A 22,361-nucleotide genomic window follows, 5' to 3' on the forward strand; every position below is an offset into this window, starting at 1 on the left:
CCATATTCAAATTATAACAAAATGAACAAATTGATCTGAATCTATTTTAATTTTTAATTATCAACACTTATAATAGTACGCGTTTATAATTTTATGATAGTTAAAAAAAAGAAGCATAGAATTTATAACTCAAGTCATCAAAATAATTGTTCGGATTAAAAGTTGAAGGGTTGCCAATTGGAAAAGTTTGAGATGCCCTGATTTATAAAAGGGGAAAAAATGGTTCTTCATTTTCTTTTAACTTTTTTTTAGTTCGACGTAAAATCGATTTTTTGCCAAACAACGGGACATTATGATTGCAATTAGACGATGATCAGTTTCAATACGAACTTGCGTACAATACTTTTTTTTTCTTCTTCTTTTTTTTTTAATTATATTTTTCGTTTAATTAATTTTTTTTTTTAATTATTATTATCATTATTATTATTATTATTATTATTAATTATTAATATATATATATATCGCGTAGGAAGATTCCAGTGAGTTTATTTAAATAAATATTCTCATTTCACACATGTGGAAATCTACCATACTGTATTTATTGTCGTATCCTCTCTTTCTCTCATTTTTGCAATTGAGATTACAGTATTATCAGAATTCGATCATTTTATCTTTTTTTTTCTTTTTTTGTGTTCTTTTTTTTCTTCTTTCAATCTAGTAATTATTTACGAATCGATTTTTATTTTGTTCTGTAACGCGTGTAATTCGGTCATTCGTTTCATTTCCTTTTTCTTTAATTGTTTTTTATTTATTCATGTCAGTTCATTCCATATTTCATGTTTTTTTATTTTTTTTTTTAATTATTTTTCTTTATCATCTTCGTCGTTATACGATGGAGGCCATTTTTAAGAAAATATTATGGAAGACGACATGTTTGTTTTTTTTCTTCTTTTTTTTTCATTTTTACGTAGACGATTATTTTATACGCAAATATTAAACATTTTTTTTTTTACCATCACAATCACATAAGGAAATATTATTATAATTAGTTTAATCGTTTAATAAGCGTCAAAGATCTATCATTTTTTATTATTACTTATTTTAATTATAGGATATATCTTGTTGGTAAGTAATAATACATTTAAATATAAAATACATATATATATATATACGAATAATTAATAATAATAATAATAATAATAATAATAATAAAATGACGGTGATAAAATAAAATTTTGTTCCATAAAAAAAAAAAATGATTTTCACGTCAAATTATTTGTTCTTCCGCTTTACGAATACAAAATTTAATATCAAAAAGAAAAAAAAATTTAATGAATAATTTGACGATAGTAAACGGCCAAAAAATCATTTTGTTTTATTTTTCTCTTTCTCTTTCGTTTTTTTTTCTTTTTTTATTTGGTTTAATCTCGTTGATTTAATTTTTTTCATTCTTTGCCGATAATACCTTGCATGCTGCTTGTTTTATTTTTATTCGTTTCATTTTCTTTTTTTTTTCGTTTTTCTTCCATTTTTCTTCTCTTTCGTTAAATCTTCTCAAAGTTTATCTACAATTTTTGTTTTTGTTTTTTTTTCTTTAAATAATTCATTTTTATCTAAATAAGTCTACTAAGTATCCTGGCACGTGTGCCAAGTTTTTTTTTATTATTTTTTCCTTTTTTTTTTAAGTTTCCTACTACTCACACACATTCACAGAGTTTTCGTATTTACAGAATTTACTTTTTTCTTTTTTTTTCTTTTTCTTTTCTTCTCTTTAACTTTTATCTCTTTTTTTTTGTCACCCCTTATAATTTTCTTTCTTTTTTTTTTTTTTCTCAATCGAAAGAATCAACAAATACTTTAGGCTTTTGGTCGCATCACACACTCTCACACACGCACACACACACGTTGTGTGTTCGCACGATTTTTAACTTTATTTAATGATTTATTTAATTAATTTTTTATTTCGTTTTTTTTTTTTTTTACTTTTAATCAATGGACTATTTTATTATTATTAAAAATTTGTGTCCTCGTGTTTTTTTTTTTACTTTTTTTTTTTTATTACATCGATTAGAAGGAAGACCATGTTCTTGTTTTGTTTTATTTGTTTTTTTTTTTTTTTTTTTAATTTTTTTGTTTCTTTATTTAATTCGCACGGTTTCGAATAGTTTCACCCTGCACTTTTATTTCTGTATTTTTGTTTTTTGTTTTGTTCTTTCTTTCTTTCTTTCTTTCTTTCTAGAAAATATTATACGATATAAACGAAATAAAATATAATAATATTTTAAATTGTGAAAAATATTTCAAATAACAAATCATGAGGATAGAAAACAATCCGTGCGAGGAAGATTTAAATATTATATTCCTTTTTTTTTTTATTTTTTTTATTTATAAATAAATAAATGTGAAGAAAGAAAATAATTCTTCTTTTTTTTTCCCGTTGTTCTTTGCTATCAACGTCAGCGTGTTGAATTATTTTCCTGTATTTACAGTCACGTATTAATTTAATTATTTATTTATTTATTTATTCGTATTTCCGTCAGAATGGAAAAAACCTTTCTATTTGATATCGTAGGATTGTCGCATACGCACGGTGCGTTTTTTTTTTGTTTTTTTTTTTCATTTTTAAATCTTATGACTGCCGTATTATTATTGGACAAGACAAATGAAAAAAAAAAAGGAAGCTTATTAGGTCTGATATTTTTCTTTAAATAAAAAAAAAAAAAAAAAAAAAAAAAATCAAATTCACAAAGAACCCACAGTTCAACGATTAATTAAATCGTACGATTTCAATAGAAAAAAGTTGAATATTTGAAATATTTTAATTAAAATAAACAAAAGAAAAAACAAAAAAGGAACATTTACTTATTGCAAGATTATTTTACGTATAATATTTTGAAATCAACGTATAAATTATTGTAAAAACACGGACAGTAACGTATCGTTTCGTCGTTTTCGATGGTTTTTTTTTTTTTTATGTTTTTCTCTTTCATTTTATCGTAAAAATTGGTTTGTTAGAATCTATTCGAATTGGGGACATTTTTTTTGCTGTTGTTTATTATTATTTTAATAAATTCTCATGAACCTTAATAAAAGAAGAAAAATAAAAACGGTGTTACGAATAATCGAACCTTGTCTAGAACTCGCTGAATTAATTTCTATCCATGATGGAGAATCGGATGGTAGAGTCAATGGTCGATCGGTTTTACCACCTTCGTGAGAAGTACTACCAGCCATAATTTGGGTTGTACCAAGATCGTCTTTGTTTCCTATCGAATCCGAATCATAACCACCCATCAAATGTACTCTTCGTCTGTTGTTGCTATTATTTTCACCATTGGTTTTTTTCCTTTCCTTGGAAGTCAATTTTGCTCGTAATTTAGTTTTCGTATTTTTCGTCAAAACACTCGGTGTAGTTTTATCGAATAATTGTAATTCTGTTGACAGAAAGACAACAAATACAACGAATAATTAACATTCAATGTATTATAAATACTTATTTTTATTTAAAAAAAAAAAAAAAAAAAAAAATAAATAAAAAACATTTATTTTCATATAGGATGAAATTTTTAATGAATTTTTATAGCGAACAATATAACTAATTTGAAAAATTACTTTAATTTTAATAATTAATTTGAAAAATTATTTGATTTAGAGATAATTAATTTGACAAATTTTAATTTTATAAATTAATTTGAAATAATTAAATTATTTTCTTTAGAAATAAATCATGTATCTCGTATGAGTTTGCATTAAATTTTTTACAAATTACAGGAATCAATTATGGTATGTTTAGTGTTAATATATTGTTGATATATTAATATTCGATATAAACAAATATAATTTAGTTAAAGTATAGATAAATCTTCCAAGATTTTTTTTATAAAATAGTTTTACATTAATTGTCTCATGGTTATTATAAATGAATAAAGCTAATATATCGATGGATAAATCGATCGAACGAATGAACGAGTTTAGGTACCTTGTAGACGTACACATCCTTCAGCCTTTCCAAGGTCGTTAACCGTTGAACAAACGTATCCACCGAAGTCAGCCTTTTTGAGAGATTTGACAGTGAGATTCATCTGCCAAGAGTAATCGCTCAACTGTTCCTCCGACATCGTGTATTTGTCGTTCGGCATCAGCTGTTCCCCTATAACCATGGTGGTGATATTGCATTGGTTTTAATTTGGACAAGAGCTTTCGTGAATACGTCACGTCGTTCATTTTACACCCGTAACGTCATACCGCAGGTAGATTTGTCGTTGAAAGTATCACGTGTAATACGACGTGAGAGAAAGAGAGAAGAGAACAACAAAATAAATGACAGGATGAAGGTGTTAAGGAAAAGGGAAAGTTACTAGTACATATTATTTGTCCGTATCTTCCAATTTTTTTTATAATTTTTTTATTTAAACTTATCTAGTACTTTTGTAATTATGGTTGCGTCAGGGTTGATTGTACTTAAATATGCAATCACATAATATTTTAGTTAGTGTATTATTATTTTTTTTTTAATAGTAGAATAATGTTCAATCAATCTTCATATTTTTCTTTTCTATTTCAAATTAAAATTATTTAGTAATTTTTGTACGCACGTAAATTTATTGTATTTAAATATGAAATTATATAATATTTTATCTAGTGTATTAAAGTTAAGAAAAGGGAAAGTTAATAGTAGGTACATATTATTTTTTATTTCTATTGAGAATTATCTAGTACTTTTATAAGTATGGTTGATAGTACTTAAATATGCAATCACATAATATTTTAGCTTTATTTATTTATTTATTTATTTTTTTTTTAATAGTAGAATAATGTTATTAAATTAAAAATGTGTTTCCTATATACTCTCTTTCTCTCATTTTTATTTTTATTTATATCCTTCTTTTACTGTCATTTGGTAGAATCACCTATAAACATATGCATTGACAATTACTAGGCATTTCTCTCACCTGAGTCCCTGTACCAGGTGTTCATAGGTTGCGGGGAAGCTTCGACATAGCATTGTAGTACGACATCGCTGTCAACTGGAGCACCCACCAATTGATTGGGTATTCTGATCAGTGGTACGACTATATCAGAAAGAAAAATAAAGTAGAAATCTATTAAAAATAGAACAACACATTACATGCTGCAAAACAAAATAGCAGATGAACAGAAATTGAAGGGGAAATAAAAGAAAAAAAAAAATGAACAAATCAGAGAGTATAATAATAAATAAGAAAAAGTAGTAAATGAAACACGTTGAATATGAACAATCGACTATAAGTGGTCTAATGAAAATTATCGAGTAACTTTTAAAATTCCGAACGTTCAAGGGAAATTCATTTTCCACCAAGCTACGCATTTTCAACACGCTTCTTTAATTATTCCTGTAGTTTTATCATGATCGATTTTTTTTATCACTCACGTACACGTGCATCGAGTACTAATTCATTCGAATGTTCCAATAGAGTTTTAAATACGTACATTCTTCAATTATTATATATTTTAATATTTTTTGATTAATTTCATAAATTTGTGTATTTTTTTTTTTTATTTTCTATTTCTATTTGCATACGTGCATTCCTTTTTGTTTTATATTGTTTCTCTTCAAATTTGCAATTGAAATAATAATCGAGGTTTTGTTAGAAATAAATGCGTTTGATGATAATTAAATGACGTAAAATAACAATTAACGATTACATTTGAAATATTTCATTATCAATCGCTATATGAACATATAAAATAGTAATTAGTACAAATGGTATTTATGCGATATTATTCATTTTATTGAATTAATCATTGATAATTGGATTTTTCATTATGGTAAATAATTAATACTCGAATATCGTGTAACATTTAAGCTCATACAATCCGATTGATTTTTATCGACATTCCTAAATGTTCTTCTACGTTTAGTAATACACACACAAATATATATATTCTTTTTGAAAATTATACAAATAACCTGTATCATACTATTTCAATAAGAATTTAATAATGATTTTCATTTTGTTTAAATTTACGAGTTTTATTTTTAAAGACGAGTGATAATAATTTATTCACGGTTAAGGGATGCTCATGTAATTACTGAATGAGAGTTAGAGAAGTAGAGAAGGGTTGTTTGCACGAGCTTGTAGTAATACATACAGTGAACAGAAACGGTGTAACGTTTGCTGACCCTTGGTGGCACAATACTGCTGGCTATACAGAGATATGTGCCCATCTCTTGTCGTTGTACTCCAGTAAGCTCCAGAGTTTCACCCTCGTAAGTGTCGATAACTGTAAAAACAAAAATGAGTCTCCAAGTGAAATAGAAAGAAAAAAAATAATATAAACATAAATAAGGGAGAATCAATAATTCAATAAATTTGTTACTAATTGTTTTTTTTAAGTGAAAACTTCTATAGAATGCACACATGTTTTTTTTATTTTTTTATTTATTTTACTTTAATACGTAATATGTAGTTTTGAAGTATTAACATACTTTGTATTAGTATTTGTATTAGTATACTTTGTGTGAAAAGGGTTTTTTTAATTTTATTTAATAATTTAATTTAACCATTGCTTATATACCACCCTTCCTGGAGTAACACGCTTACCACACGAGAAAAATCATTATAAAAAAGAAACTATTGCATAGACTTACTTCAACATTTTTTTGAGACTTCTTTAATACTTACTTAAAAAGACTATATAGGTTTTATAGCTTTAAATTAAATTTAAATATGTTTAAAAAATTACTAAAGTTGAACAATTGAGAAAAATGACTCAAGTTGCAAAAGAGGTCTGGATCCTTTGGAACAAGTGTGGTAAGCAAAGGTTAAGGCTTTAAATTTATTTATATATTTTTATATAATTTTATTCCAATTTAGTATTTTTACTATTTATTAGTAATAGATTTTATTTTTATATACTATTTGTTTACTTTTAATGTATCATTTTCTTTTTATATTTAATTATCAACTATTTTTATTCGTATAACATTTTAAGAAAGAGAGGGTAAATAAAAATAAAATGAAATCAGAGTTGCAAGGTACTAAGGTAATCCCCTTTTTATTTTTCTTCTTGTTTATTTTTTCTTTCTAAATTTCACATCGTATTATTCTTATAAAGTTTAAGAAAACGTGAAAAGGTTGAAAACAACAACGAAGTCTGTTAGAAGCATTCTAGAAATCTGAAATATCAAAAGCGACAACACAGAGTACGCTACTCTAAATTCGAGTGACTTTCAAGAGACAAGAAAGCACGGAAGTGTCCGGGAAGCCGGAAGCAAGGTTCCGCATGCGGATGCTTTTCTCTTTCCTTTTCTATTGTTTTACGGTGGACGCCTTCCTGTAAATTCTTCTCAGGCAGAAGTTACCTCAACTTATTATATTAACTACACTTTGGAAAAAAAAAATTTCAAATAAGAAAAAAAATTTTTTTCTTTTTTTTTTACAAGTTTCCGGAATATTTTCTTCTTTTTTTTTTTTTATATAAAACTACATCTCTTTAAAAAGTTTATGTTCGTTAAAATTTATTTAAAACTATTAACTAGAATCTTGTAATTTATCTCGTGTGTGTATTTTACAAGAGAAACACGTTGATGATGATATTAATACTAGTATACTATACTAGAATACTATACTCGTATTAGTATTATATTAATACTAGTATACTATACTAGAATACTATACTAGTATTAGTATTATATTAATACTAGTATTAATACTAGTATTAATGGTATTAGGTAAATAGCTACTAATACTAGTATTACACTATGATACTAGTATACTATATGATATTAATACTAGTATATTTATAATTATTTTTAATTTATTTTTAATATATTCATAATTTTATATTATATTATATTATTTATAGTTATTTAATTAAATTATAAATATATTAATAATAAAATAAAATTATTGAATTTCTATGAACATTTGTTAAAAGCAAAATTGTTTTTATAATAAATTCATTATTTAATATATTTATCATTATATTTATAGTAAAATTTGTTTATTCGAAAATATTGAATAATAATTTAAGAAAAACTTACGTTTTTTCTGTCCGTCTTCACGTAACACAATTTTTCTTCCATCTTCACGTTTCCAATTGACCGTTGGTTTTGGTAAACCAGTAGCCACACATCTTAATCTCACACTACCACCCTCGTTTGTAACCAAACCATTTGCTGATTCGTCATCCATAATATCTGGTGGTATCACTACTCGCATGTAACCCATCTGAAACATTAATTATTATTATTGTTATTATTATTATTAAAATATACAACTCACATAAACACTTCTTCTTCAATTTCTCAATTTAGTTTCAATTTCAATTGAACATTCGTTAAAAACAAAAAAGGTGTTTTTTTTTTTTTCAATGAATTAATTTTTTCTTTCTGTTGCATTTCCTTTTTTTTTTTTATTTTATTTACATTCGCGTTTCTTATTCTATTTTTCTGTCTTTTTTTTTCTTTTTACTTTATTATTTTCACTTTGTCGAATGAAAATGAAAATTGTAATCGTGGAAGTTGAAACGCGTATGAGAAATCAAGCGTAAACTTTTTAATACTCGAATCTGAAAAATATTTCCTACCCACGTAGATCGAATTCGTTTAATCTCATGGTCAACCATGCGAATTTTTCAAATCCTCTTTTTTTTTTTTTCTTTCATCATCGTGTACAATTTTTGAACAAAATTATTTTTCATATTAATTGAATTACTTATTCGAGAGACACTAATTTCTTATTCGTTGTTATCACTTTCACAAACGTGTGAGTGTATCTTCAACTTGTTTATTGCTATCGTAAATATTAATTAGTTCTTTTTTTTTTTTTTATTTAAATGACAAAAATAATAGTCAAAGAAACGTCACGATTCTCAAATTCCATGAGAAAGCCTTCTCTCTCCTCCTGTGTTCTGCTGTAGTAATCGTAAATTTTTAATATCCGCGCTTTCTTTTATTTCGCCATTATTTTTCCTTATAAAAGCCCGTTATTCGTCGAATGTTCGTTACAGCAAGCAGCAGGTAGACGAATTGCACTGTTTCTGTGTGTGCCTGCGCACCAACAACGAATAAGAGAAAGAAAACAAAGCAAAAGAAAAGAAAATAACGACAAGTTTTTATGGTAGAAAAACAATAAAGGGATATAATTGGTCAAGACGTTTTCTATACTTTTTTAAAAACGCACAAAACATTTTTTCAACCCTTATATAAATTAATATTTTTAATTATTCGCTATAACCAATAATACTGTATATTAACAAATTCAAGTTTTATGCATAAGACTATGAAAAAACATTGATCGTAAACTATTATTAAATATAATTACTATTATATATTATTATATATAAACTATTGTCAAAACTATTTAACTTTTCCATTTTTACTGGAAACACTAAAATCTGTATACCGATGATACAACAAAATAATAATAATAAATAAAATAATAATAAATAAGATAAATTTATATTAATTAAAAAACTATTAAATAAAAAATATATTTGATTATTCCAATATATATATATATATATATAATGTCAATTAATTAAATTCGAATCTTTTCATTGGACACAACAAAATCACACAATGATAAAACAAAATAATGATAAATAAAATGTAAAAATAAAAAATCTCAAGGGATGGACAAATTTTGAAGGGAAAGTAGTCAAACATTAAAAACCACTTGTTCTTCTTCGTCCTCGAATTTGCCTGATTTGGCATTTTTTAATATATCTTCCCACAACGGGAAAAGGATCCCTTCGATCTATATGAGTGAAGCAGACCACCAGAATATATTCTAACACATATACATACACATAGAAAAAGCCCTAAACCACTCTCCCTTCTCTAGAATATAAGTGGATCGAATTGGAATTTTATTAAGTGTATGCGTCGGCTTTCGTCTAACCATTGGCCAAGTCGGCTTTTAAGAGACTTTTAGAAAGCAGGAACGTAAAGGGGGAATCGAGAACCCTCGACTATACACCCCTATACCTCTGTACCCCTTCTAAGCCCTCTCTTAACCATCCAACTATCCCTTAACGTACGACTACGCGGAAGCTGCATTATGTGTGGGGGTGGTCTGTTGAGGGAGACGTAAGGGGATGTGTTAAATGGTCTACCGTTGACTCCTATCCCCCCATCCCTTTCTCCACCACCTCCTCCACCTCCTCCACAATCTTCTCCATCCCCTTCTTCTTCTTCCGCTTTTTCCCTTATTCTCTACGAGAACGAATTATCCGCACGTCGATTCCTGTTATCCGATATGACACACTACTTATATTTATACGAAAACTTACTTAATATCATATTATTTTCATCTAAAATTATTTTCGTATTTTATAAAAATAATAGAAAATAATTATTAATGCATACAGGAATACAATATTTATTAAAAATAAAACAAAATAATTATTAATGAATATAAGAATAAAATTAGATTCTGTGTATTGAATTATTTATTATTTAAAAATAAAATAAAATAAAATAAAATAAAATAAAATAAAATAAAATAAGATAAAAATAATTAAATATGATCCATAAATTTCAAATTTAAAAATAAAACAAAATAATTATTAATGAATATAAGAATAAAATTAGATTCTGTGTATTGATTTATCTATTATTTAAAAATAAAATAAAAGAAAAATAATCAAATATCATCCATAAATTTCAAATGTAAAAATAAAACAAAATAATTATTAATGAATATAAAAGAAAAATTAGATTTTCTATTGTGATTTATCTATTATTTAAAAATAAAATAAAATAAAATAAAAATAATCAAATATCATCGATAAATTTCAAATTTAAAAATAAAACAAAATAATTATTAATGAATATAAAAGAAAAATTAGATTTCCTATTGTGATTTATCTATTATTTAAAAATAAAATAAAATAAAATAAAAATAATCAAATATCATCGATAAATTTCAAATTTAAAAATAAAACAAAATAATTATCAATGAATACAATAATACAATTAGATTTTCTATTGTGATTTATCTATTATTTAAAAATAAAATATAAATGAACAATAATCAAATATCATCGATAAATTTAATTATCCATTCATTTTCAACGATAAATCGAATAATTTGCTCATTAATTACCAAAACTTACAACGTGAGAGGATTAATTACAAAACACCGAAATGAAACAACAATGCAATTTGCTAGAATGGCACGTTGCCAAACAATGTAGGGTATATGCACCTTTTGTAACCCCCCAGAACACAACTAGAGCTTTTGATATGTAACAATAAATAATACAATTGAAAATAAAAAAGAAATTAAAGAAATAAAACAAACAAAAAGATAATAGAAATGTAACTGGCTTCTATGTATTTCTATATATATGTGTGAGTGTGTTGGTATTGTAATATGTTCGTTTAAAAGGAGACGAACTAATATTTGCAATGACACCTCTTTTGGCTGGGTGCATAAGAGTTGGCAGTAGCTTTTACGAGTACCTGAGTTTACACACACACACTAACACACACACACACATATATATATAAACATATGTGTAAGAACGAACAGTGGGAGTGTGAGAGAGAATGAGAGAGGGTGGGAGGAGAAAGGTGGACGATTTAGTGGTCGTAGGGCGGTACACACGTGTTCTACGGAATTCAATGCGACCGCTAAAGGAGGAAACCTTCCGATGCAATATACGAGAACGCTACAACGAGATAAAGGGGCTTGTAAGAGACCACCTTCCTCGTTGTACTTTACTAGAAAAACTAAGAGATAGAAAAGCACAAAAACAAATGAAAACAAATAAAATTTTACTTAAAAGTAGAAGGAGAAAATAAGTGAATGAAAATAATTTATTAAAGAAGTATACAATTAACTGTGATTGACGAGTATATTTGTCATGGGGGAAGTGAGAAACAGTCAATACACAAAAAGTAGTAGACCATTGGCTATTTAATTTGTAATTTTGATTTTCTGATATAATTAGAAATATAATAAAATATAAATAATAGAAATATATATATATATATAATATAATATTATATTTATATTATTATAATAATATATTTTTTATAATTATAATAATATAAATATAATTATTCAATTTCTAATGCAAATACAATAAGATATAATATATAAGAAATGATAATATATAAAATATATAATATATAAAAAATTATATAATAATATAAATATAATTATTCAGTTTCTAATGCAAATACAATAAGATGATTATTATTATATGATACTATAACAATTTACCTGACTTCGCATAGGATCTGTGTTGACTTGACACATATAACTGCCTGAATCATTCTTCTGGACATTTGATATGTGCAGTTTCCACGTGTTGTGTCCATTGTGAGTAACAGATAGCCTTGGGTTATGTGTAACCATACGTGTATGTATAGCTAAGATCGCTCTAGAATCTGATTTAATCCAAGCAACCTATAAACATCATCATTATCATCATTAACATATTATTATTATTATTATTATTATTATTATTATTATTATTATTATTATTATTAATAATAATTATATATTATTATGAATATTATAATTCAAAATGAAATCTAAATGATTGTAATTGATAAAAAATAAATTTGTTTTATTGGGAATCAACATGAATGAATTAATTGTAAGATGAATTATTTTCGAGTATTAATGTAAAATATTAATAATTGGTTTTAATAATTACCCTGTAAGTTTGTAAATGATTAACGACGCAAGTAAATGACACGTCACGACCCTGGATTACCGTGTGATTTTCCAAAGGGGCTAAAAATTCTGGTACAAATTCTGGGGTTAATTGACCTGTTGACAAAAAACCAACATTTTTCGTGTTAATTTAATGCAAATAATCTTATAATAAACGTTTTATTTAATGATACTTATAAATATTTCATAAAGACAATTACAATAATAATAATAATAATTTATAACTATGAGAATAATATATTACAATTGTTTTTATGATTTAAAACTTGCTATTATTTTTTATAATAATTTTAATATGAACTCAACTATTTCTTAATATTTTTTAAAGACAACAATAATAATAATTTATAAAGATGAGAATAATATGTTACAATTGTTCTTATTATTTAAAACTTGCTGTTATTTTTTTACATTAATTTTAATATGAATTAGTATAAGTATTTGAATTATATTATATTGTAGAATGAAATTGGAATTCTAGTATCCAACAGATTTTAAGTTTTAATAATTCAGATCATTAATTGTTATTTTTTTAAAAAAAAAGAACAATTGTTTTTATGATTTAATTTTTTACATTAATTTTAAAATGAACTACTAAAAGTATTTGAATTATATTATATTGTGGAATGAAATTGCAATTCGGATATCAAACAGATTTGAAGTTTTAACAATTCAGTTTTCGTATATTGTTATTTAAAAAACAAAAAAGAATAAAATCCCAATCGTAGTATTGAATAGATAAATCGTATGCCCACGTTGTGTTGTTGTCGGTAAATTTCGATATTCTGCATCGAACGTATCGAGATTGACGTGTTTGAAATAGATAAAAAAAAAAAAACACACAAAACAAAGAATAAAAGAAGAAACAGAAGTATAAGAATTCAAGATAGTATAGACTTTCATAATAATAATAATAATAATAATAATAATAATAACAATAATATCGTTGGGGATAATCGGGCTAGGGTAAAGTTTCTCTTGGAAGTCACCGACATCTAACCTTACGAGTTTGAGTGTACACGCATGAACGAACACACTGTTATCGATTAGATATTCAATGTCTAGAAGAAGAGTAGGTAATATTCTCTATACCATTTCTCATATTTCTTATATATATATATATATATGTATATGTATATATCCGATAAAAATAGTCAATGAAAAAAGAAAGAAAGAAAGAAAGAAAGAAAGATAGAGATAGAAGTAAAATGAACAAATGTGTGCAATATACATATGTGCATATGTATATGCATGTATATGCGTATGTATAAGTAAAAGAGATATAAAAAGAATAAGTGAACATGTGTGTGCAGTACATGTGCAAGTGTGTGTAGGAGAAAAAGAGATAGAAAAAGAATAAGTGAACAGGTGTGTATATGTAGATGCATGTGCATGTATGTGCATGTATGAGACAAAGAGATAGAAAAAGAATAAGTGAACTTGTGTGTAAGTTATGTGGAGATATGTGTGTGTGTGTGTATGTGGAGATATATGTGTGTGTGTGTGTGTGTATGTAAGAGAGAGAGAGAGAGAGAGAGAGAGAGAGAGAGAGAGAAAGAGAGAAAGAGAGAAAGAGAAAAATAGGTGATGAAAAAGGAAGCAAAGCATTTCGAACGCCCATATTCCGTCCTATCGAAATTCTTGTATGCGTTCATGCAAGAAAGGCGATAAATGGAAAAATTCTTCAGTCTCGCATTCGCACTATTGGCGAGAGGACGAACGGAATGAAAGTTGAAGAACGAAAGAACGAAAGAACGAAAGAAAGAACGAGAACACGAATGGAGAACACGATTTTCATGGCATGGTTTTTACGATCCGAACGAGACTCGTCCTCCTCCTCCTATTCCTACTCCTACTCCTACTACTACTACCACCCTTTCTTTTTCTACCCAAAAGGTTAAGGGTAATATAGATTGGATGAGGGTAGGGAGAAAGGGGTAGGGACTGGTCTAGAGATCGTACCATCACCTAACCTGGGTAGTTGAAAAAGAATATGAGGATCGTTTTTCTCTCTCACGTTTAGGAATTCTAATTTCAAAGTTTAATTCTTTATTCTGTCGGTCATACCGTAGTTTCTTTTCCATGGGGGGGAAGGGATGGGGTGGGTATGGGTAGAAAAGAAAGAAATAGAAATATAATAAAGAGTATAATAAGAAGGTTAAACACATTTAGGTATTTTCAAATTAAAATGATTTATTGGTTTCATCAATTGATAAATTGATATTTTTTTATTTTGTATTCATTGTTAATTAATTAATTTAGTTTTTTTTTTTATTTGATTATAGTATATTTATTTTATTCAACGAATTTTAATTGTATCGTGTTATTTTATTTAAAAAACAAATTAATAAGTGTAGTATTTTATTTGATTTTATTTTATTTATAAGTGTAGTGTATTGTATTTGATTTTATTTTATTTATAAATGTAGTATTTTATTTGATTATATTATATATTATTTTATTGAACGAATTTGAATCATATTGTGTTATTTTATTTAAAAAAAAAAAAAGTTAATAAGTGTATTATGTTTAATTGTAAATTTTATTTATATAATCAATAATTATTAACGAATAAGAAATGATTTGATTGAGGAATTGTATTTATATATGTGTGTGTGTGTGTGTGTTAAAATGTAAAATAAATCTTTGTAGGTAGAAAATCATGCGATATATTCAATAGAATAGTTAGACTGGTAGTTTACGTTAGCTACTGTATTAGAAACTATGCTTGATTATAGAATAGAGGTAAATTCTAGGAGAGAGAGAGAGAGAGAGTATTATAGTACCTCAAACATCTCGAGGTTTAAGGAGAGAGAGAGAGACTCTATCCTCTCGCAGATTAGCTATTATAACAACCGGTGCTATTGAAACCGGTCGAGGAAATTTAATCGGGAGAAGTTATATCGATAAGTATGAAACGCAGAGATGGTGGGTGGTGGGTTAGGGTGACATTGTTTTAGAATATGGAAATTAATTCTTTGGAATAATTTCGAAAGATTATGCAATATAAACTAAATCATTACAAAATATTATTATATATATATATATATATATATATACACAGGTAATATCAACATAAAATGTTTCGTATTCGATCAAATGTATTAATAATAATAATAATAATAGTAATAGTTTATTAGTTTAAAATTGATTTATTTAATAATATAAATATATTATTTTAAATATAATAATAAATCATATAGAGAAAAAAATATATATATATATTTATCAAAAATAAATATAAATTAATTGATGATCTTATTAATAAAGTAGAATGATTGTAGTATTTATTAAATTAAATTTTTATATTTTAATTTAAAGGATGAATAATCATAGCTAAAAGTATTACACATTAATAGTAAATAAAAATAAAAACAAAAAAATGACAAAGCATATATAACATCGAATTATTTGAACAAATCAATTATTATTAGTTGGATCAAAAATAAATATAAATTAATTGATAATTTTATTCTAATAAAGTAGAATGGATTATAAGATTTATTAAATTATATTATTATATTGTTTCATTTGATTTGAACACATTTTGTTTTGGAATTTTTCTTTTTCTTTGATTGAAATACGTTTACTTTGATAAACTCTTAAATCATTTATTTTAGTAGTAATTAACTTTCTTTGAATGTTCTTATAAATACACTGACTTCTCTGACTGGTAGAATCCATTACTCGTCGAAGGGTTAAATACCTGTTAATACTAAAAGTACAGAGAGTGAGTGAGTGAGAGAGAGAGAGAGAGTGTGTGAGAGAGAGAGAGATAACAGAGATTCGAGTACTCTTTGTTGAAGTTTCTACGATCGAGGTAGGAAACCTAGAAGCAACTATAGTTCCGAGAAAAGCACCATAGAACTACTTCTTGGATTTACGAGTTCCTATATATATATATATATATATGTACAATTTGATACATAAATAAATTTATAAATACTTTAATTAAAAGATTTATAATTCAAATTTAAATTAAATTGATAGGAAAAGTAACAATTTTTATTTTCTTTTAATTTTTGATGAAAAATTAAAAGAATTGTTTTATTAATTATTTAAAATTCAAAAGCTATGCGTAAACTTATAAAAGTTACTGAAATATATATATATATATATATATATATATATATATATATATATATATATATATATATATATACTATTTATTTTTAAATGAAATCAAATATGCTATGATGGGAATATATAGGGTATCTATGAAATAAGTAGGTATATATATATATAAATATATATATATTTTATATATTATTTTACTTTGTTATTATATTTAAATTAAATAACACGAAACAATTATATATATATAAATAAAAATAATAAATAATTCATTACATATATTATTTACTTTTAAATGAAATAAAATATACTATAGAAACATGGTATATACATCAGATAATTAGGTTTGGTTTTGAATATAAGTGTGTATGTGTATTTTAACAAAATTTCTAAACTAGAAGAGAATTCACCTTTGAAGAAGGTAGAATAAGCGAGTTAATGAGTGCAAGAAAGGAAGGAGATGGTTAAGAAGTAAAAGGAGAGAGAGAGAGAGAGAGAGAGAGTATGAGAAAGAAAGAGCAAGGAGAGAGAGAGAGAGAGAGAGTGAGTAAGTAAGAGAGATAGAGAAGGATTTCTCTTCAGTATACTTATCAGATCGGAGCACACGCCTATTGATTTTGGCTTAAACCAAGAATCCTATAGTAGATAGAAGTTAGAGTTGAGAGATGTGGACTACCCCTATTTCTATATATTCCTCTCTTTCAATCTCTCTCTCTCTCTCTCTCTCTCTCTCTCTAACCCTCTTACTCCCTTACTCTCTTTTACTCTCTCCTTTTCTCTCTGTTAGAAACTGTGAGTGATTTTAGTACATGTATCTATCAATATAATATCAACTATGCACTTATATTAAGATCCATAAGTTTATATTGCAATAATATTATAAAATATTATTGTAAATTAAATAAATATAAATAAAAATAATTAAATACATATAAATAATAATATATAATATTATTGCAATATTTAGTAACTCCTTCCATAGAAACACTTTTGGTATTTCATTCGAAATAATTTCATCGATGAATTATTATTTAGTTACAAATTATAGTTTATTAATTATAGTTTGATATAAACTTTGACGAAACTCTGACGAAACTCTAACGAAACCCTAACGAAACTTTAACGCAACCCTGACGGTTGCTATGTGCAAACAATAAGGTTGTTGTATGCGAACAACAAGATTGCTCTTTATTGGCGCATTAGCGGAATTTTTGTTGCGGTGCCATGGCGTTAATACGTAAGTACCAAATATTCTTTGGTTTAGTGAGGAAAAATATATTTTTCAAAATAATTTTCAAATAATTGTTGATCAATATTTTTATCTCTTTTTTACTTAACAATCGTGCCAAACAAACAATTTGAAATTCTTGAACAAAGAGAGATAACAATATCGTTGTTTCATTGATGAAGAATAAGAAGATTCAAAAGGGGTAGAAGGGTGATAGGTTGGAAGATAGGAGAAAGGTAGGAAGGTTTGGAAAGATCCACTTCACAAATGGAGAAAAATAAAAGGAAATCATGGTGGTTTTTTTTTCTCCATGACTTACTTTACCACACGGGGATTGTCTCGTTAGCATAATCTCTTCGTAAGAGGCTGCTACTGCTGCTGCTGCTGCTGCTATTCGAATTTTATTCTGTTTCCCTAACACACGATGTACACATATATACCTGTGTGTGTGTGTGTGTGTGTGTGTATTTGTGTGTTATATACTTTTATTTCGTATCGAGTGAGTATAGTACTCTCTGATTGTTATTTTACCAAGGTGTGTCTCTCGAATCTACGAAAGGAAAAGCGTTTACGATTTTTGTTTTCCCTAAAAATAATAATAATAATAATAAAAAAAATAGGATATAGAAAAGGGGTTAAAAAGGGTGTAAAGTTTGATGATGGTGGTTGTTAAAAAAAAAAAAAAAAGAAAGAAAGAAGGAAGGATAATATATATACAATTTGTTAAAAGATTTTTTATTGTTTCATTCAGGATAAAAACAAAAACAAAATAGGATATAGAAGAGGGGGTAAAAAGGGTGTAAAAGTTTGATGATGGTGGTTAAAAAAAAGAAAGAAAGAAGATTAATATATATATATATATATAGAATTTGTTAAAGGATTTTTTTTTAATTGTTTAATTAAGATCAATCAAAGTTGGTTATCTCAAATATTTATTTAATGATTCAAACGATAAGCATACACATTTGTTAGTATTCCCATTTTAAATTTAATCAAAATTTTCAATTATCGTTACGTTATCATCTCTAACCTACCCTCCTATCTAATATTTTTCCTATTTTCATTCTTTTAAAAGATAAGATAAGATTCGTCGAATTCCACGTAAGAAAATAAGAGAACGGAAAATGCGCAATTGGAGTTTTATAAAACGTAGGTAAGGTGTGTACCTCTACCCACCACGAAAATTCCAAGGGTTCTCTTTCTCTTCTTTCGTATCTTATCTCACACTCCTTCCTTTCTTTTTATTTATTTATTTTTTTTTTTACTTTGTCATTTTTTTTTGTTCTTTTTTTATCAATGAAGTAGTACCCTTACCACTCGTCTCGGTGTTGTTGGTGTTGGTGTTGGTGGTGTTTCTCCCTTCGTTTTCCATTATTCGCTAGGTAAAGTAAGAAGAAGAAGAAGAAGAAGAAGAAAGGACGAGTAAGAAAGAGGGTGATGGTCGGGAAGGTGTAGGGTGGTTTAAGGGTGAAAGCCCCCGAAGAAACAAACTACGAACACTCTTACGAGTAGGATTGTACCTAGGCATCGTTATTGCCTCTCCTTGAAGTGGAGGATTGTCGCGATTATTTCCAGCATTCGCTCCAACTGCAAAAGTATGCCTCGCGGAATTGCACGTCCCTTTTTCACCCTCCTTCCCAATCCTCTTTTCCAACCCCTCGAACCAACCAACCAACCAACATACCCCTCAACCCCTCAGATCCCCAGATTCCCCGTTTACCTCATTCCCTTCCACTCAACTGTCTTCTTGCTGTTCTCTTTTCTGTTACAGCTGTTCTCTTGTATCTAACTCTCTACAATGAAATAGTAGAAACGTAGAAATGGCTATAAGACGATATTCCTGAGCAAATCAAGACAGAATAAGAGAGAGAGAGAGAGAGAGAGAGAGAGAGAGAGAGAGAGATAGTGATAACGAAACGCAAATAGTAAGGAGTAATAATTGTTTGTTGCTAGTCACGAAGAGTAAAGTTCAAACCAGAAATGGGTGGGTGCTGAATTAAATTGTTTGGTTGTGACAAAATGAATAATCCAAGCGGAAAATGAAAAATTAAACCATTAGGGGGATATCCCTATACTTTTGTTTTTCTTTCAGATTTTAGTATTAATCTTATTTTTTTTAAGATTTGGGTGGGGATATATTATAAAGCTGGCATAATTTTGTTGTTGTTGAAATTTTAATACTTAAATTTTTCAATATTAATCTTTATATAGTAATTATATTTAATTAGAAGAAGAAGAAGAAGAAGAAGTTTATTTTTCAGGTATACCCCTTTAGGGTGTTTACCCCGAAGGCCCCTCCTACATGTTCGTTTCCCTTGACAATATACTTAATTCTAATTATGCCCTAATATAATATTAGATATTAATATTAACACTATAAAAACAATATAAACAATATAAACAACCTTAAACAATATATCACATTTATTATAATTATATTCAATTATTATATTTAATTTTGTATACAAAATACAAAATAATTATAATATTAATATATAAAATAATTATATTTTTATATTTTATATTATTTTATATTTTATTTTATTATATATATATATATATATATATATATATATATATAACTAAATTTATTATAAAAAACTTCTTTTTTCCCCCTTATTTTTTCTAACCTTAAAAAAGAAGAAAATCAAAGTAAAATTATGAAGAAAAGAAGAAACGTATTTACGATAAAAGAAAAAAAGGTAAAAAAGAAAAAGAGAGATAGATAGATAGATAGATAAATAAACACACACACACATACACACACAAATACACACATATAAATTTATCTCATTTTTATTGCAACGAGAAAAGAAAAAGGTGGCAGTATCATCGTTACTTTGAAAATGGATGCACCTAGTAAATTGTGAAAGAGTAGTGAAAAGAAAGAAAAGGGGTTGGTGTTAGGGGAAAGGAAAAGGGATGAAAAAGGAAGGGTGTTTTAAGAGGAAATCAGAAGCACCGACGATAACGTCTCGAAGTAGTGACGAACACTTGAGTGACATAGATCGAAGGAACGCGAGCAGCAAACCCTGAAACGATCGACCATCTGTCGTGAAGATATTGAAAATGGAACTTCCAAGACGAGGGATGCTTGACTACGACGTTCTTCTTGTCCTACCATATTCTCAATCCTTATCTTTCCTCTCTCTTTCTCTCTCTCTCTCTCTCTCTCTTTTTCTAAATTTCTTTTCTTTTTTCATGCACCTTATTTCAGTTGTTATCAAATCAATGGTAAATATATCTCGATGAAAATTGAATACTTGTGTATAAGTTTTAATCTGATGACTAACATACATTTATTTGAATAAAAAAAATAATAATAATAATACATACATACACATACATAAATAATATGGATAGGAATAATGGATTTATATTTGCATATATAAACGTAAAAATTGGATTAACGTTAATATTTATTTAGGGAATTATATATAAAGGGTTACATCATTCGAATTGATTTAAATTGTTATTCGTAATAGAATATTTGAGATATTTTTATTATTTAATTATTTATTAGATATTTTTATAATAAAATATAATTAAAAAATATCAAATTATTCGGATTAGTTAACATTGTTATTCATAATAGAATATTTCAAATATTTTTATTTAATTATTTAAAATAGATATTTTTATAATAAAATATAATTAAAAGTATTTAACTAAAATTATATAAAATATAATTCTATATATATATATATATATAATAAAATATTATATAAATATCAAATTATTCGGATTAGTTTAAATTTTTATTTGTAATTAGAATATTTCATATTTAATTATTTAATTATTTAATAGATATTTTTTCTATGTATATATATATGTGTGTGTGTATAATATAGTTATATATTATATATGTATAATATAGTTATATATGTAATTTATATATATTAGTTATATATAAATAATTAGTTATATAATAATATATATATATATATATATATATATATATATATATATATATATATATATATATATTGTATATAGAAATATATTATATATAATAGTAGTATAAGAGAAAATCCTAGAAAATCGTATTCCTCGGTCATCGAGATATCCAAGAACCTGCATCATATAAAAGAGACTATTTCTCTAACCTAGAGAATCGTAAATTTGATAGGAAAACCGACGCGACTAAAGCTATACTAGATATCGTCGATCGCTTATACGAAGAAACGAACCGCAGCTGAAAGTTGAGCTTTCGAGCTTTCGATGCTAGCTGTATTCTCCTCATATATATATATATATATTTTTTTTTTTTTCACATCTTGCTCTATTTCTCTCTCTTTTTCTTTTCTATCCGTCTCGTTCTTTCTTATTACCCTCACCACACACACACACACACACACACACACACATCATGAAGAAGAAGGATTTCATTCACGAAACTGAGAGAAATTTGTTAGTTATAGATCTATCCTTTTCAAGGATAA

At 26.2% G+C, this 22,361-nt stretch overlaps 1 protein-coding gene across 6 annotated transcripts in view; it reads right to left on the minus strand.

Annotated features, from left to right (window-relative positions):
- Window positions 1-1,308: 1,308 nt before the first annotated feature.
- Window positions 1,309-22,361, minus strand: part of DIP-lambda (Dpr-interacting protein lambda) — a 158,719-nt gene continuing 137,666 nt past the window's right edge. For all 6 annotated transcript variants that reach the window (XM_089175633.1, XM_015320304.2, XM_015320303.2 and 3 more), the window contains 7 exons: window positions 12,598-12,713; window positions 12,159-12,344; window positions 7,967-8,153; window positions 6,073-6,204; window positions 4,893-5,012; window positions 3,920-4,090; window positions 1,309-3,374 (listed from right to left, as the gene is read on the minus strand). In XM_089175633.1, the coding sequence (XP_089031759.1) occupies window positions 3,004-3,374; window positions 3,920-4,090; window positions 4,893-5,012; window positions 6,073-6,204; window positions 7,967-8,153; window positions 12,159-12,344; window positions 12,598-12,713 (1,283 nt within the window). In that variant the 3' untranslated portion in view covers window positions 1,309-3,003. The remainder of the gene's footprint in view (window positions 3,375-3,919; window positions 4,091-4,892; window positions 5,013-6,072; window positions 6,205-7,966; window positions 8,154-12,158; window positions 12,345-12,597; window positions 12,714-22,361) is intronic.

Source organism: Polistes dominula, unplaced genomic scaffold (assembly GCF_049000335.1).
Source record: "Polistes dominula isolate Pdom_NZ unplaced genomic scaffold, Pdom_raw_medaka contig_17, whole genome shotgun sequence".
NCBI lineage: Eukaryota > Metazoa > Arthropoda > Insecta > Hymenoptera > Vespidae > Polistes > Polistes dominula.